The sequence below is a fragment of the Coregonus lavaretus genome (assembly GCF_964263955.1).
Source record: "Coregonus lavaretus genome assembly, chromosome: 36".
Taxonomy (NCBI): Eukaryota; Metazoa; Chordata; class Actinopteri; order Salmoniformes; family Salmonidae; genus Coregonus; species Coregonus lavaretus.
Window position 1 is genome coordinate 29,866,150 of NC_140023.1, and position 16,985 is coordinate 29,883,134.

At 41.4% G+C, this 16,985-nt stretch overlaps 1 protein-coding gene across 1 annotated transcript in view; it reads left to right on the top strand.

Moving 5' to 3' along the window:
• cdh23 (cadherin-related 23) overlaps positions 1 to 16,985 on the top strand; it is a gene marked incomplete at both ends in the record, with an annotated part of 695,931 nt that overhangs the window by 545,077 nt on the left and 133,869 nt on the right. Inside the window, 5 exons of the mRNA XM_084153635.1 lie at positions 13 to 114; positions 1,741 to 1,890; positions 2,103 to 2,231; positions 9,063 to 9,191; positions 9,755 to 9,982. Of these exons, the coding sequence (XP_084009761.1) occupies positions 13 to 114; positions 1,741 to 1,890; positions 2,103 to 2,231; positions 9,063 to 9,191; positions 9,755 to 9,982 (738 nt within the window). The remainder of the gene's footprint in view (positions 1 to 12; positions 115 to 1,740; positions 1,891 to 2,102; positions 2,232 to 9,062; positions 9,192 to 9,754; positions 9,983 to 16,985) is intronic.

Consider the following 16,985-nt stretch of genomic DNA (forward strand, 5'->3'; position numbering starts at 1 on the left):
GTCCATCCCCAGGGTTGTATCACAGTCACAGGGCTGCTGGACAGAGAGAATGGGGACCTCTACACCCTGACTGTAGTGGCTGACGATGGGGGACCAAAAAAAGACTCCACTGTGGTACGGCAGTTACTTCTTTCTTTCTTTCTTTCTTTCTTCTTGTTTTGACAGTAGTTGCTTGTAAATGTTTATTCCCTGTTGTCAGAGATGGACAGTATTTATCATGGCTCAGGAGAAGACCCAGATGCAGACAGTTTCGAAGTAACAAAAGTTTATTATAAAAACAGGGGGGCAAGAAAAAGACAGGTCAAGGGCAGGCAGAGGTTAGCAATCCAGAACAAAAGTAGTCCAAAAGGTACAAAAGAGTCCAAAAGGTACAGAACGGCAGGCAGGCTCAGGGCAGGCAGAGGTCAGTAATCCAAGGCGGTGTCACAAGGTACAGAACGGCTGGCAGGCTCAGGGTCAGGGCAGGCAGAATGGTCAAAACGAGGAAAAATAGAAAACAGGAACTAGCGCAAAACAGGAGTACGGGAAAACTGCTGGTAGGCTTGATGAGACAAGACGAACTGGCAACAGACAGAGAACACAGGTATAAATACCCTGGGGATAATGAGGAAGATGGGCGACACCTGGAGAGGGGTGGAGACAAGCATAAAGACAGGTGAAACAGATCAGGGAGTGACAGTATTTATGTTACATGTATTTGAAATATGTATTTGAATTACTTGAGTATTTTTGTATTTGTATTTCACTTGCCTGAACTACAATCCAATGTGTTTTGTAACAAGATACTTTTCAGACATGTAATAAAAAAAGTGGTTCACGATTTTCAAATAAAATAAAAATGTATTTGTTGCATGCGCCGAATACAACAGGTGTAGACCTTACCATGAAATGCTGACTTACAAGCCCTTAACCAACAATGCAGTTAAGAAAATATTTAGTAAATAAACTAAAAGTTAAAAATTAAATAAAAAAAGTAACATAATAAAATAACAATAACCCTGCATTGGTATCAGATGTCTGATGTCACTATGGTGTGATAAGAGTGTCTGGTAAATGACCAGAATGTAAATGTAAAAATGAACACTATTCTAAAGAGCTCTGCCCTCAAAACAAGGCCAATAATAATACCCAGTGTGCTTTGCAATTGTTTATTTTTGGTCATTTAGCAGACACTTTTATCCAGAGTGACTTACAGTCAGTGCATTCAACTAGGGTAGATAAACAACAACATATCACAGCCATAGCAAGTAAAACTTTTTTTTGTTACCTTTACTGAGAATGTTGTTATAGTGAAGGCATGAAAATACAACACTACCTAAAATAACTGTATTGTGATTAAATACAACACTTTGCAGAAGTATTTTGTCTTTTGAGTATTTTGTAATTGTAACAAGATAGTATCTTTGCCCATCTCTGCTATTTTCAATAATAAACCATACAACGATATTGTAATCTATTCAGTTAGTGACAATTCTTGTTTTCACCTCGTTACTGCTATCTCATGGGGAAATTGCAGAAGGTATGTGTTGCTTTCCTTCTTCAGTCTGGAGTCCTGCCTTAAAGTTTTAATTAAAAGCTTAATTAAGTTTGTGAGTGTTTGTGTGTGTGTGTGTGTATGTCACAAATGTACTTAAATTATTTTTAAACAGCATACCGTGTTTATCATATTAAATTCAAAAGGTATGTAGCATTCCAGCCCTCTTGTCAATCCCTCATTGGCTGTGTCTATACATGTGGCAGGTGTCAATCACCATACTGGATGAGAATGACAACAGTCCTGAGTTTGATATCACATCTGATTCGGCGGTGGAGATTCCAGAGAACACGCCCATCGGGAAGAGAGTGGCTGTGGTGCTGGGGCGCGACAAAGATGCCGGGAATAATGGACTGGTGAGTGAGTGAGTGAGTGAGTGAGTGAGTGAGTGAGTGAGTGAGTGAGTGAGTGAGTGAGTGAGTGAGTGAGAGAGAGAGAGAGAGAGAGAGAGAGAGAGAGAGAGATGCCCAAGCTATCAAGCCTAGTTGAACTATTTTCTGCTCTTCACCTGCTCTCTTTTTTCAACTCTGACTCCATCCCCTCCTCTTTGTCTCTCTCTCTCTCTAAGGTGACCTTCAGTCTGGTGGCAGGAAATATGCAGGATGTGTTTGAGATCCGGACAGTGAACCACACCTATGGAGAGATCTACGTCAACTCCCCTCTGGACAGAGAGTCTGTTGACCGCTACCTGCTCAAGGTTAGACATCTGGGTCACGTTCATTAAACATTTTGCAGTGGAAAATAAAATGAGTGCTTCTTATTGGACAACTTCAGATCATCCCTTCATGTTAGTCTGTTTTCTTCCATTTCATGCCTAATGAACGCTACCCTGGCCTCACTTACTGTTACACTGGCACATGTTCAGGCTTCTCAGTCAGGAACCATATGAAAATGATATGTACTCAAGCTACATAGGATGGAAATGAAATAGTATTGTACACTATATCCACCAATTTTTCACATTTGTGTTTTTTGATCAGAAAGTATTGCTTCATGTGTGTAAAATATTAGTTAGATTTTTTTTATTCATAGATTTTAGATGTGTAAGAAGATTATAATTTTTTGCAAAACGCTATATATCCATTGTTTTGCTGGAATTTAATGTTTGTATACTGTATATTTGACTGTGATATGTGGTTGTCTCACCTAGCTATCCTAAGATGAATGCACTTACTTTAAGTCGCTCTGGATAAGAGCATCTGTTAAATGACTAAAATGTCAAATGTAAATGTTTTACATACAGATCTCATATAACCGTATTGAATTATTTATTTATTAATTTGTTTTAAATATATTGATGTCACAAATGTATCATTTGTACAGTTCTTTATAAAAAATGAAGTTATTTGTTAAATTTGACTGTGTAAAACCTAGAAGTACTACTTAGCATTTTGCAAAGAAACATGATTATTTGTCTCTCTGAAATGAAATTATTAAGTTATATATATATATTTTTATACATGACTGTCATTATACAACCACATGCCATGATTAGATAGTGAAAAAACACACCAATCTCTTTCATGATTTCTTTAAACAATAAAAGCTAATTTACCAACATTTCTGACAATGGATGCATACGAAAAGTATTCAGACCCCTTGATTTTTTAAAAACATTTTGTTATGTTACAGCCTTATTCTAAAATGGATAAAAAATATATTTGTATCTCATCAATCTACACATAACACCCCATAATGACAAAGCAAAAACAATTTATTAAAAAAAAAAAAAAAAATACCTTATTTACATAAAGATACAGACCGTTTGCTTTGAGACTCGAAATTGAGCTCAGGTGCATCCTGTTTCCATTGATCATCCTTGAGATGTTTATACAACTTGATTGGAGTCCACCTGTGGTAAATTCAATTGATTGGACATGATTAGGTCCCACAGTTGACAGTGCATGTCAGAGCAAAAACCAAGCCATGAGGTCGAAGAAATTGTCCGTAGAGCTCAGAGACAGGATTGTGTCGAGGCACAGATCTGGGGAAAGGTACAAAAAATTACTGTAGCATTGAAGGTCCCCAAGAACACAGTGGCCTCCATCATTCTTAAATGGAAGAAGTTTGGAACCACCAAGACTCTTCCTAGAGCTGGCCACCCGGCCAAACTGAGCAATCGGGGGAGAAAGGCCTTGGTCAGGGAGGTGACCAAGAACCTGATGGTCACTCTGACAGAGCTCCAGAGTTCCTCTGTGGAGATGGGAGGACCTTCCAGAAGAACAACCATCTCTGCAGTACTCTACCAATCAGGCCTTTATGGTAGAGTGGCCAGACGGAAGCCACTCCTCAGTAAAAGGCACATGACAGCCCGCTTGGAGTTTGCCAAAGGGCACCTAAAGGACTCTCAAACCATGAGAAACAAGATTCTCTGGTCTGATGAAACCAAGATTGAACTCTTTGGCCTGAATGCCAAGCGTCACGTCTGGAGGAAACCTGGCACCATCCCTACGGTGAAGTATGGTGGTGGCAGCATCATGCTGTGGGGATGTTTCTCAGCGGCAGGGACTGGGAGACTAGCCAGGATCGAGGCAATGAACAGAGCAAAATACAGAGAGATCCTTGATGAAAACCTGCTCCAGAGCACTCAAGACATCAGACTGGAGCGTAGGTTCACCTTCCAACAGGACAATGACCCTAAGCACACAGCCAAGACAACACAGGAGTGGCTTCGGGACAAGTCTCTGAATGTCCTTGTGTGGCCCAGCCAGAGCCCCGACTTGAACCCGATCGAACATCTCTGGAGAGAGATTAAAATAGCTGTGCAGCGACACTCCCCAAATACATGTTTGCCAAGCTTGTAGCATCATACCCAAGAAGACTCGATGCTCTAATCGCTGCCAAAGGTGCTTCAACAAAGTACTGAGGTCTGAATACTTATGTAAATGTGATATTTCAGTTTTTTATTTTTTATACATTTGCTAAAATGTCTAAAAACCTGTTTTTGGTTTGTAATGGTTGGGTGTTGTGTGTAGATTGGTAAGAGGTAACGATTTACTCAATTTCAGAATAAGGCTGTAACGTAACAAAATGTGGATAAAGTCAAGGGGTCTGAATACCTTCCGAATGCACTGTATAGCATTGTGGAATGAAGTATTCTCATATTTAAATGTATGTTTTACCGGTGGGTGTGCGTCCATATGTGCGTACACATCAAAGAACATTTTATTTGTCACATGCGCCAAATAGAACTGGTGTAGACATTACCGTGAAATGCTTGCTTACGAGCTCTTCCCAACGATGCAGAGTTTTAAAATAATAATGCAAATAAAACTCTAACAAGAAAAATAATACACATGAATGGAGCTAGAGTACCAGTACCAGATCAATGTGCATAGGTATGAGGCATTTGAGGTAGATACTGTAGGTACATCACAGGAGGTTGGTGGTACCTTAATTGGGTAGGATGGTCTCGTGGTAATGCCTGTTTATACGTTTTGCTCATATCGGCCACTGAGAGCGAGATCACACAGCAATCTGGAAAAACAGGGGCTTTCCCGCAAGGCACAGTGTTATATTCCGCGAAGCGAGCATAAAAGGCATTTAGCTAGTTTGCGAGTTCTGCATCGCTGGGCAACTCATGGCTGGGTTTCCCTTTGTAATCTGTTATCGTCTGCAAGCCTTGCCACATACCGATGAGCGTCGGAGCCGGTGTAATAGGATTCCACCTTCCTCCTATATTGTCATTTTGCATGTTTGATGTCTCGTCGGTGGTCGTAGCGGGCTTTCTTGCATCCATGTCCGTGGCCCGTTCCTTGTAAGCGGTAGCTCTAGCCTTTAGCCCAGCGTGGATATTGCCTGTAATCCATGATTTTTGGTTTGGATACGTTCTTATAGTCACTGTGGGGACAATATCGTCTATGCACTTATTGATGAAGCCCATGACTGTAAACGCGTCAATGCTATCGGATGAATCCCGGAAAATATCCCAGTCTGTACTAACAAAATAGTCTTGTAGCCTCGCATCTGCTTCATCCGACCACTTCTGTAGTGAGCGCATCACCGGTACTTCCTGCTTGAGCTTTTGTTTGAAACAGGAAACAGGAGAATGGAGACATGGTCAGATTTGCCAAAGGGAGGACGAGGTAGGGCCTTGTATAAATTTCTGTGGGTAGAATAAAAATGGTCTTGAGTTTTAGCGCCCCTAGTGGCACAGGAGACGTGTTGGTAGAAGTGAGGTAGGACGGTTTTAAGTCTCACCCCGTTAAAGTCATCACCCACCAGAAAAACTGCCTCTGGATGAGCAGTTTCTTGTTTGTTTATGGCCCAATACAGTTTGTTGACTGCCAGAGTGGTGTTGGCTTGTGGAAGGATGTGGCAAGCGGTGATAATTATGGATGAGAACTCTCTTGGTAGATAAAAGGGTCTGCAGCTTACAAAAGGGTATTCTACAGTATATCAGGTGAGCAAAAGCTAGAGATTTCCTTCACACTTGAAGCAGCACACTTCCTTTCGACTTCCCAGAAGCCGCCGTCCGATCCTGCCGCTGCATGGAGAATACACTGAGTACTACGTGCATAGCCACGTTTCAGTAAGACATATAATATTTCAGCTTTTCAAGTGTCTCTGATAGGAGACTCTCGAACGAAGCTCATCCACCTTATTGTCGAGTGACTGGACATTTGCCAATAGAACGGAGGGGATAGCCGTTCGGTTTTCTCTTCACCTCAATTTCACCAGGACTCCACCTCATCTCCTGCGTCTACGCCTGCAGTGTTTTGGTAGCCCATGGATCAAAGGAATAGGGTCCGGTATGAACAGTAGAACACCTGAGTTGGACTTGAAGTTGTCTTTGAAGTCAAAATTGAGGTTAGTAACTGTCGATCTGATGTCCAGAAGTACTTGGCAGTGTGAACTTTCTGTACAAAAAAAGTAAAGATAAACACTGTAAAAGTCACGATATAGCAAAGTTGGGTTGAAACTCGTAAGATGTCGGGCTTCTCTTTCGGAGAAGAACACTGCAGTGTACTGTATACCCATATGTATGCCCACCTACTTACGCACGTGTGTGTGTACAGTGCCTTGCAAAAGTATTCATCCCCCTTGGCGTTTTTCCAATTTTGTTGCATTACAACCTGTAATTTAGATGGATTTTTATTTGGATTTCATGTAATGGACATACACAAAATAGTCCAAATTGGTGAAGTGAAAAAAAATAATTTGTTTCAAAATATTCTAAAAAATAAATAACGGAAAAGTGTTGTGTGCATATGTATTCACCCCCTTTGCTATGAAGCCCCTAAATAAGATCTGGTGCAACCAATTACCTTCAGAAGTCACATAATTAGTTAAATAAAGTCCACCTGTGTGCTATCTAAGTGTCACATTATCTCAGTATATATACACCTGTTCTGAAAGGCCCCAGAGTCTGCAACACCACCAAGCAAACGGCAACATGAAGACCAAGGAGCTCTCCAAACAGGTCAGGGACAAAGTTGTGGAGAAGTACAGATCAGGGTTATGTTATAAAAAAATATCAGAAACTTTGAACATCCCACGGAGCACCATTAAATCCATTATTAAAAAACCTGCCAAGAGAGGTCCACCCACCAAAACTCATGGACCAGGCAAGGAGGGCATTCATCAGAGAGGCAACAAAGAGACCAAAGATAACCCTGAAGGAGCTGCAAAGCTCCACAGTGGAGATTGGAGTATCTGTCCATAGGACCACTTTAAGCCGTACACTCCACAGAGCTGGGCTTTATGGAAGAGTGGCCAGAAAAAAGCAATTGCTTAAAGAAAACAATAAGCAAACACGTTTGGTGTTCGCCAAAAGGCATGTGGGAGACTCCCCAAACATATGAAAGAAGGTACTCTGGTAAGATGAGACTAAAATTGAGCTTTTTGGCAATCAAGGAAAACGCTATGTCTGGCGCAAACCCAACACCTCTCATCACCCCGAGAACACCATCCCCACAGTGAAGCATGGTGGTGGCAGCATCACGCTGTGGGGATGTTTTTCATCGGCAGGGACTGGGAAACTGGTCAGAATTGAAGGAATGATGGATGGCGCTAAATACAGGGAAATTCTTGAGGGAAACCTGTTTCAGTCTTCCAGAGATTTGAGACTGGGACGGAGGTTCCTTCCAGCAGGACAATGACACTAAGCATACTGCTAAAGCAACACTTGAGTGGATTAAGGGGAAACATTTAAATGTCTTGGAATAGTCAAAGCTCAGACCTCAATCCAATTGAGAATCTGTGGTATGACTTAAAGATTGTTGTACACCAGCGGAACCAATCCAACTTGAAGGAACTGGAGCAGTTTTGCCTTGAAGAATGGGCAGAAATCCCAGTGGCTAGATGTGCCTAGGTTATAGAGACATACCCCAAGAGACTTGCAGCTGTAATTGCTGCAAAAGGTGGCTCTACAAAGTTTTGACTTTGGGGGGGTGAATAGTTATGCACGCTCAAGTTCAGTTTTTTTGTCTTATTTCTTGTTTGTTTCACAAGAACAAATATTTTGCATCTTCAAAGTGGTAGGCATGTTGTGTAAATCAAATGATACAAATAAGGCAACAAAATAGGAAAAATGCCAAGGGGGGTGAATACTTTCGCAAGCCACTGTATGTGTGAGTGATTGAATGATGCGTGTGCATGTACACTATATATACAAAGGTATGTCCACACCCCTTCAAATTAGTGGATTTGGCTATTTCAGCCACACCCGTTGCTGACAGGTGTATAAAATCAAACACACCGACATGCAATCTCCATAGACAAACATTGGCAGTAGAATGGCCTTACTGAAGAGCTCAGTGACTTTCAACGTGGCACTGTCATAGGATGCCACCTTTCCAACAAGTTGTTTGTCAAATTTCTGCCCTTTAGACCGAGCTCCCCTGGTCACCTTTAAGTGCTGTTATTGTGAAATGGAAATGCGTAGCATGTAAAAATCGTCTGTCCTCTGTTGCAACACTCATTACCGAGTTCCAAACTGCCTCTGGAAGCAACGTCAGCACAATAACTGTTTGTCGGGAGTTTGGGTTTCCATGGCCGAGGAGCCTCACACAAGCCTAAGATCACCATACGTAATGCCAAGCGTCGGCTGGAGTGGTGTAAAGCTCGCCACTATTGGACTCTGGAGCAGTGGAAATGCGTTCTCTGGAGTGATGAATTACGCTTCACCATCTGGCAGTCTGATGTACTAATCTGGGTTTGGCGGATACCAGGATAACGCTACCTACCCCAATGCATAGTGACAACTGTAAAGTTTGGTGGAGGAGGAATAATGGTCTGGGCTTATTTTTCATGGTTCAGGCTGCGAGCCAGGCCTAATTGCCCAACATCAGTGCCCAACCTCACTAATGCTCTTGTGGCTGAATGGAAGCAAGTCCCCCCAGCAATGTTCCAACATCTAGTGGAAAGCCTTCCCAGAAGAGTGGAGGCCGTTATAGCAGCAAAGGGGGGACCAACTCCATATTAATGCCCATGATTTTGAATTAGATGTTTGACGAGCAGTTGTCCACCTACTTTTGGTAATGTAGTGTGTGTGTGTGTGTGTGTGTGTGTGTGTGTGTTATGACAGGTGCGTGCCATGGACAGCGGTGTGCCTCCCCACTACAGAGACCTCTCTCTCACTGTCAACATCCTGGACGTCAACGACAACACACCCATCATCGAGAGCCAGGGGGGCTACAACGTCAGCGTCAGCGAAGTGAGTCAAACACACACACACACACATCAGTCAGCCTATACAATGATACTCACGCACGCACAAACACACGCATGAACACACAGTCACACACGTCAGTCAGTCAATCACATACAGAATAATACACACACGCGTCTATCAATTAAACTTTTAAAGTTTCCTCTGTGTCATAGATGCTTATTTAAAAAAAATACCTGAAAGGAATGTTTGCCTGTGTTTAAAAACAGTAATTAACTACGCTTCGATTTGAATTTAGTTAAACTACCACCAAACTACTGCAAAATGTAGTATTACTAGTTGAACTACATGTAGTGGAACTATTCCCCAACACTGACCCAAAGGTTGTGGGTTCGATACCCGCAACCGCCTTTCTGTCTCCCTACCATGTCTCCCCATTTCATTCTGTACTGCCTGAATAAAAGTTCCCCAAAAATATGAATAGAGGTGGAATTTCACTCTGCAAAAAAAAAAAAAAAAAGATGAAATAATCACATTACACAGAAAATATTATACACATGCTGCTGAAAAAGTTATTGTCCATCTATCTGCGTGTGTGTGTGTGTTAGAATGTGGGGGGCGGTACGTCCGTCCTGCGCGTGGTGGCCACGGACCGTGACATCGGGACAAACGCCATGCTCTTCTACTACATCACCGCGGGTAACCAGGACCTCACCTTCCGTATGGACCGCATGACCGGCGAGATGGTGACCCGACCGTGCCCACCCGACCGCGAGCGCCAGCAGGAGTACCGGCTGACCGTGATGGTGGAGGACGATGGCACGCCGCCACTATCAGTGAGTCAGAAAGGGTCAGAGGTTAGAGGTCAAGGTTGGGGGCTGAAACACAGAGCTAAGGGAACAGGGATGACTTGAATTTGACAGGGTTTTGGTCACTGTGTCGCCAGGGTCAAGTTCAGTAGGCAAACGTTGCGGAACATAATGAATAGAGCTGTCTACATGTCAGAGAGGCATGTTTGTTCAACATAACCTCTTTTTATCTGAATGTTACAAAACATTGTGCCTTGCTGAACACTCCCCAGGTCAGTAGCTGTGTAACTTCTGACTTGGCTATAGGTTGTTGGACTGGCTTCAGTCAGCGGAGTCATATCAGGTTAACCACAGTTGAAAACATGTAGCCCTCTGTTGGTGTTCCTCAGTACTGCAAGCATTTCACCATAGCGATGAGCTTGCCAATTAGCCTGGCTTATTCCTGGTATTTTGAATGAGTCAATACCTTTTGAAGTGATTTCAGTAACCGAATATGATGAAACTGTATAAAATAAAGAAAACATTTTGAATAAGGAAATATTTGAAATAATACATCAAACTAATATTGGCAAATCATAAATGCAGGCCTCAGAATGTGTTTTGAAGTCTTTCTCCATGTTCTAACACATTTGAAGACAATGTTCACATGGCAATGCTCCCTACATACAGAGATATAAATATAAACCCTTTATATAGTATGGCATAAGCTTATAGATGATTTGGTGAAACATGTACCTGTATGTAGTGCATATTAAGACTTCATGTATGCTATATACATGTTTTTGTTTATTTAAAGTGGCACCATGATGAGTAGCATGTTGATGGTTTAACCCCATGTGTTCTACATTGGCTGATCAGAGGTATAGGGATAGGAAGCACGCTGTGATACACAGGAAGTGCACAACGATTTGCAAAAACAGGAAATCCACAGCTGTGGTGCCATTTTACTGAAAGAGGAAGAATAGACTTGTTACTTCCTGTTTAGAAACCTTGCAAGAGCTCTTCACATGTTCCTCACCACAATGTCATGTGTCTGTGTGTGTGCATGCGAGCAAGCGTGCGTCCTCTATTTTTGCGCAAATGTGGGATTTATATCTCATGTGATCGGTCTTTGTGGTCGTCTATGTGTGGCCTCCGTCTCACATTTTCTTGGTTAACATCAGAGGAGGCTGGTGAGAGCTGGATGGCTGGAATGGGATGAATGGAACAGAGTCAAACATGGTTTCCATGTGTTTGATGCCGTTCCATTCCAATGAGCCTGTCCTCCTACAGCTCCTCCCACCAGCCTCCTCTGGTTAAAATGTAGATCAACATCTGTGAGACTACTACAACCCCTGTTGTGTCTGAATGATACAGTGGGGGAAAAAAAGTATTTAGTCAGCCACCAATTGTGCAAGTTCTCCCATATTAAAAGATGAGAGAGGCCTGTATTTTTCAACATAGGTACACGTCAACTATGACAGACAAAATGAGATTTTTTTTTCCAGAAAATCACATTGTAGGATTTTTTATGAATTTATTTGCTAATTATGGTGGAAAATAAGTATTTGGTCAATAACAAAAGTTTCTCAATACTTTGTTATATACCCTTTGTTGGCAATGACACAGGTCAAACGTTTTCTGTAAGTCTTCACAAGGTTTTCATACACTGTTGCTGGTATTTTGGCCCATTCCTCCATGCAGATCTCCTCTAGAGCAGTGATGTTTTGGGGCTGTCGCTGGGCAACACGGACTTTCAACTCCCTCCAAAGATTTTCTATGGGGTTGAGATCTGGAGACTGGCTAGGCCACTCCAGGACCTTGAAATGCTTCTTACGAAGCCACTCCTTTGTTGCCCGGGCGGTGTGTTTGGGATCATTGTCATGCTGAAAGACCCAGCCATGTTTCATCTTCAATGCCCTTGCTGATGGAAGGAGGTTTTCACTCAAAGTCTCACGATACATGGCCCCATTCATTCTTTCCTTTACACGGATCAGTCGTCCTGGTCCCTTTGCAGAAAAACAGCCCCAAAGCATGATGTTTCCACCCCCATGCTTCACAGTAGGTATGGTATTCTTTGGATGCAACTCAGCATTCTTTGTCCTCCAAACACGATGAGTTGAGTTTTTACCAAAAAGTTCTATTTTGGTTTCATCTGACCATATGACATTCTCCCAATTATCTTCTGGATCATCCAAATGCACTCTAGCAAACTTCAGACGGGCCTGGACATGTACTGGCTTAAGCAGGGGGACACGTCTGGCACTGCAGGATTTGAGTCCCTGGCGGCGTAGTGTGTTACTGATGGTAGGCTTTGTTACTTTGGTCCCAGCTCTCTGCAGGTCATTCACTAGGTCCCCCTGTGTGGTTCTGGGATTTTTGCTCACCGTTCTTGTGATCATTTTGACCCCACGGGGTGAGATCTTGCGTGGAGCCCCAGATCGAGGGAGATTATCAGTGGTCTTGTATGTCTTCCATTTCCTAATAATTGCTCCCACAGTTGATTTCTTCAAACCAAGCTGCTTACCTATTGCAGATTCAGTCTTCCCAGCCTGGTGCAGGTCTACAATTTTGTTTCTGGTGTCCTTTGACAGCTCTTTGGTCTTGGCCATTGTGGAGTTTGGAGTGTGACTGTTTGATGTTGTGGACAGGTGTCTTTTATACTGATAACAAGTTCAAACAGGTGCCATTAATACAGGTAACGAGTGGACAGAGGAGCCTCTTAAAGAAGAAGTTACAGGTCTGTGAGAGCCAGAAATCTTGCTTGTTTGTAGGTCACCAAATACTTATTTTCCACCATAATTTGCAAATAAATTCATTAAAAATCCTACAATGTGATTTTCTGGAGAAAAATAATCTCAATTTGTCTGTCATAGTTGACGTGTACCTATGATGAAAATTACAGGCCTCTCTCATCTTTTTAAGTGGGAGAACTTGCACAATTGGTGGCTGACTAAATACTTTTTTCCTCCACTGTATTCACACCTGTAGAGCCGCACTAAAAAGTATCTCGCTCTCTCTCACTCTGCACACATATTTGAAATGTTTACCTGAATTCATTACTGTACTCTAAACTTTGGTTTACACACCATAGGTAACCCAATTTGAAGAAGATAATGCTCTCTGATCATTGGCTGATCACTCCCAACCCATAGGAATCCTCACCCAGTTGACTACTTTTAAATTGTGGAAGCTCTCAATGGCAATGTCTATACCAAAATGAGTTATTTCCACCTTAGAGTCCTCTATCTCTACACTCCTAGAAAAAAGGATTCCAAAAGTTATTCAGCTGTCTCCATAGGAGAACCCTTTTGGGTTCCAGGTAAAAAACCCAAAAGAGTTCTACCTGCAAACAAAAAGGGTTATTCTGAGGGTCCTCCTATGGGGACAGCCGAAGAACCCTTTAAGGTTCTAGATAGCACCTTTTTGCTAAGAGTCTATGATTGACACACGTACAATTTGGTACAATTTAGTCATTTAGCAGACTCTTTTATCCAGAGCGACTTACAGTTAGTGAGTGCATACATTTTTTTTTTCATACTGGCCCCCCGTGGGAAACGAACCCACAACACTGGCGTTGCAAGCGCCATGCTCTACCAACTTAGCTACACGGGACACGTGATGGAAAAGGCACCCAATTGTCATACTTGAGTAAAAGTAAAGATACCTTAATAGAAAATGACTCAAGTAAAAGTCACCCAGTAAAATACTACTTGAGTAAAATAAATATACATAAGTATCAAAAGTAAAAGTATAAATTATTTCAAATTCCTTATATTAAGCAAACCAGACGGCACCATTGTCTTGTTTTTATTTATTTACAGATAGCTAGGGGCACACTCCAACACTCAGACATCATTTACAAATGAAGCAGGTGTGTTTAATGAGTCCACCAGATTGACACTTGAATTTGACAATTTTCCTGTCCTGCTAAGCATTCAAAATGTAACGAGTACCTTTGGGAGTCAGGGAAAATGTATAGAGTAAAAAGTACATTATTTTCTTTAGGAATGTAGTGGAGTAAAAGTAAAAGTTGTCCAAAAATATAAATATTAAAGTACAGATACCCCAAAAACCTACTTAAGTAGTACTTTAAAGTATTTACAGTTGAAGTCAGAAGTTTACGTACACCTTAGCCAAATATATTTAAACTCAATTTGTCACAATTCCTGACATTTAATCCTAGTAAAAATGCCCTGTCTTAGGTCAGTTAGGATCACCACTTTATTATAAGAATGTGAAATGTCAGAATAATAGTAGAGAGAATGATTTATCTCAGCTTTTATTTCTTTCATCACATTCCCAGTGGGTCAGAATTTTACATACACTCAACTAGTATTTGGTAGCATTGCCTTTAAAATGTTTATCTTGGGTCAAACGTTTTGGGTAGCCTTCCACAAGCTTCCCACAATAAGTTGGGTGAATTTTGGCCCAATCCTCCTGACAGAGCTGGTGTAACTGAGTCAGGTTTGTAGGCCTCCTTGCTCGCAAACACTTTTTCAGTTCTGGCCACACATTTTCTATAGGATTGAAGTCAGGGCTTTGTGATTGCCACTCAAATACCTTGAGTTTGTTGTCCTTAAGCCATTTTGGCACAACTTTGGAAGTATGCTTGGGGCCATTGTCCATTTGGAAGACCCATTTGCGACCAAGCTTTAACTTCCTGACTGATGTCTTGAGATGTTGCTTCAATATATCCACATCATTTTCCTTCCTAATGATGCCATCTATTTTGTGAAGTGCACCAGTCCCTCCTGCAGCAAAGCACCCCCACAGCATGATGCTGCCACCCCTGTGCTTCACGGTTGGGATGGTGTTCTTCGGCTTGCAAGTACCCCCTTTTTCCTCCAAACATAACGATGGTCATTATGGCCAAACAGTTCTATTTTTGTTTAATCAGACCAGAGGACATCTCTCCAAAAAGTACGATATTTGTCCCCATGTGCAGTTGCAAACCGTAGTCTGGCTTTTTTATGGCGGTTTTGGAGCAGTGGCTTCTTCCTTGCTGAGCGGCCTTTCAGGTTATGTCGATATAGGACTCGTTTTACTGTGGATATACATACTTTTGTACCTGTTTCCTCCAGCATCTTCACAAGGACGTTTGCTGTTGTTCTGGGATTGATTTGCATTTTTCGCACCAAAGTACATTCATCTCTAGGAGACAGAACGCGTCTCCTTCCTGTGCGGTATGATGGCTGCGTGGTCCCATGTTGTTTATACTTGCGTACTATTGCTTATACAGATGAACGTGATACCTTCAGGCATTTGGAAATTGCTCCCAAGGATGAACCAGACTTGTGGAGGTCTACAAATGTTTTTCTGAGGTCTTGGCTGATTTCTATTGATTTTCCCATGATGTCAAGCAAAGAGGCACTGGGTTAAAGGAATGCCTTGAAATACATCCACAGGTACACCTCCAATTGACTCAAATTATGTCAATTAGCCTATCAGAAGCTTCTAAAGCAATGACATCATTTTCTGGAATTTTCCAAGCTGTTTAAAGGCACAGTCAATTTAGTGTATGTAAACTTTGACCCACTGGAATTGTGATCCAGTGAATTATAAGTGAAATAATCTGTCTGTAAACAATTGTTGGAAAGATTACTTGTATCATGCACAAAGTAGATGTCCTAACCGACTTCCCAAAACGATAGTTTGTTAACAAGAAATGTGTGGAGTGGTTCCGACTTCAACTGTATGTAAATGTCATAGTTTTTTAATTTTTTATAAATGTGCAAAACTGTCTACAAACCTGTTTTTGCTTGGTCATTATGGGGTATTGTGCGTAGATTGAGGAGGGGAAAAAACGATTTAATCCATTTTAGAATGAGGCTGTTATGTAACAAAACGTGGAAAAAGTCAAGGGGTCTGAATACTTTCTGAATGCACTGTATACACACACACACACACCTCTATGGTGTCAATTGTTTTGGTTGTGACCATTTTAGTTTGCACAATTTGGACTTATTTTGGACTTTACAGAATCCCCTATCTTTCATTTGGACATACTGTATATACATCACAGCAAACATATTTTAGCCCCAAAACCATACATTATATATTTCAATTTACAGAACATTGAGTGTACAAAACATTAAGAACACCTGCTCTTTCCATGATAGACTGAACAAGTGAATCCAGGTAAAAGCTATGATCACTTATTGATGTCACTTGTTAAATTCAGCCAACTTGACACAACTGTGGGAAGCATTGGCATCAACATGGGCCAGCATCGCTGTAGAATGCTTTCGACACCTTGTAAAGTCAATGCCCCGACGAATTGAGGCTGTTCTGAGGGCAACTTAATATTTGGAAGGTGTTCCTAATGTTTGGTAATGACATTTCTTAAAAATACATGAACACATTAAAATGTACCAACTTCCTCATTTTCTCCTAAATGTTTGCAGACAGACTACTCACCATGTGGCCATAGTGGAGAGGGATGCAATCCCATCACCTCGTGATATTTGTAGGGTTGTGGCTTAAGGCACATTAATTCTACAGTCTTTTAAAGCGTGTGGGGACAGCATTTTTCAGAGAAAGATGTAAAAAAAATAGACAACACTAATAATTAGATCAGTATCTTTCAATATAGTAATAGAACAACTCAAGATGTTCTATTGAAGTAATAGTGTTAAACAAATTACAAAAATCATGAATTGCTTTATTTTCAAAACATGAAGTTTAGGAGGCAGGGTTTGGGACAGCCATCTCAATAGAAATAACTGTATAAACAATGGATTTATACTATATTAATGTAACAATGTGTTTGTTATTGCCTTGGAATTAATTAGAACATATGATGTAAATAAATGTCCAAGTTTGGAGACTTAACTGTTTTTTTAAATAGTTTTTTTGGGGTGGGACAGCAATTTACACCTATTCTGTAGAATCACACATATATAATAGATCCCTCCTTGGCCTACTATAACAACATGTCCTTGTAGCATTGGGAGACGTGCCAGTGAGTATATACAGTGGGGAAAATAAATATTTAGTCAGCCACCAATTGTGCAAGTTCTCCCACTTAAAAAGATGAGAGGCCTGACTA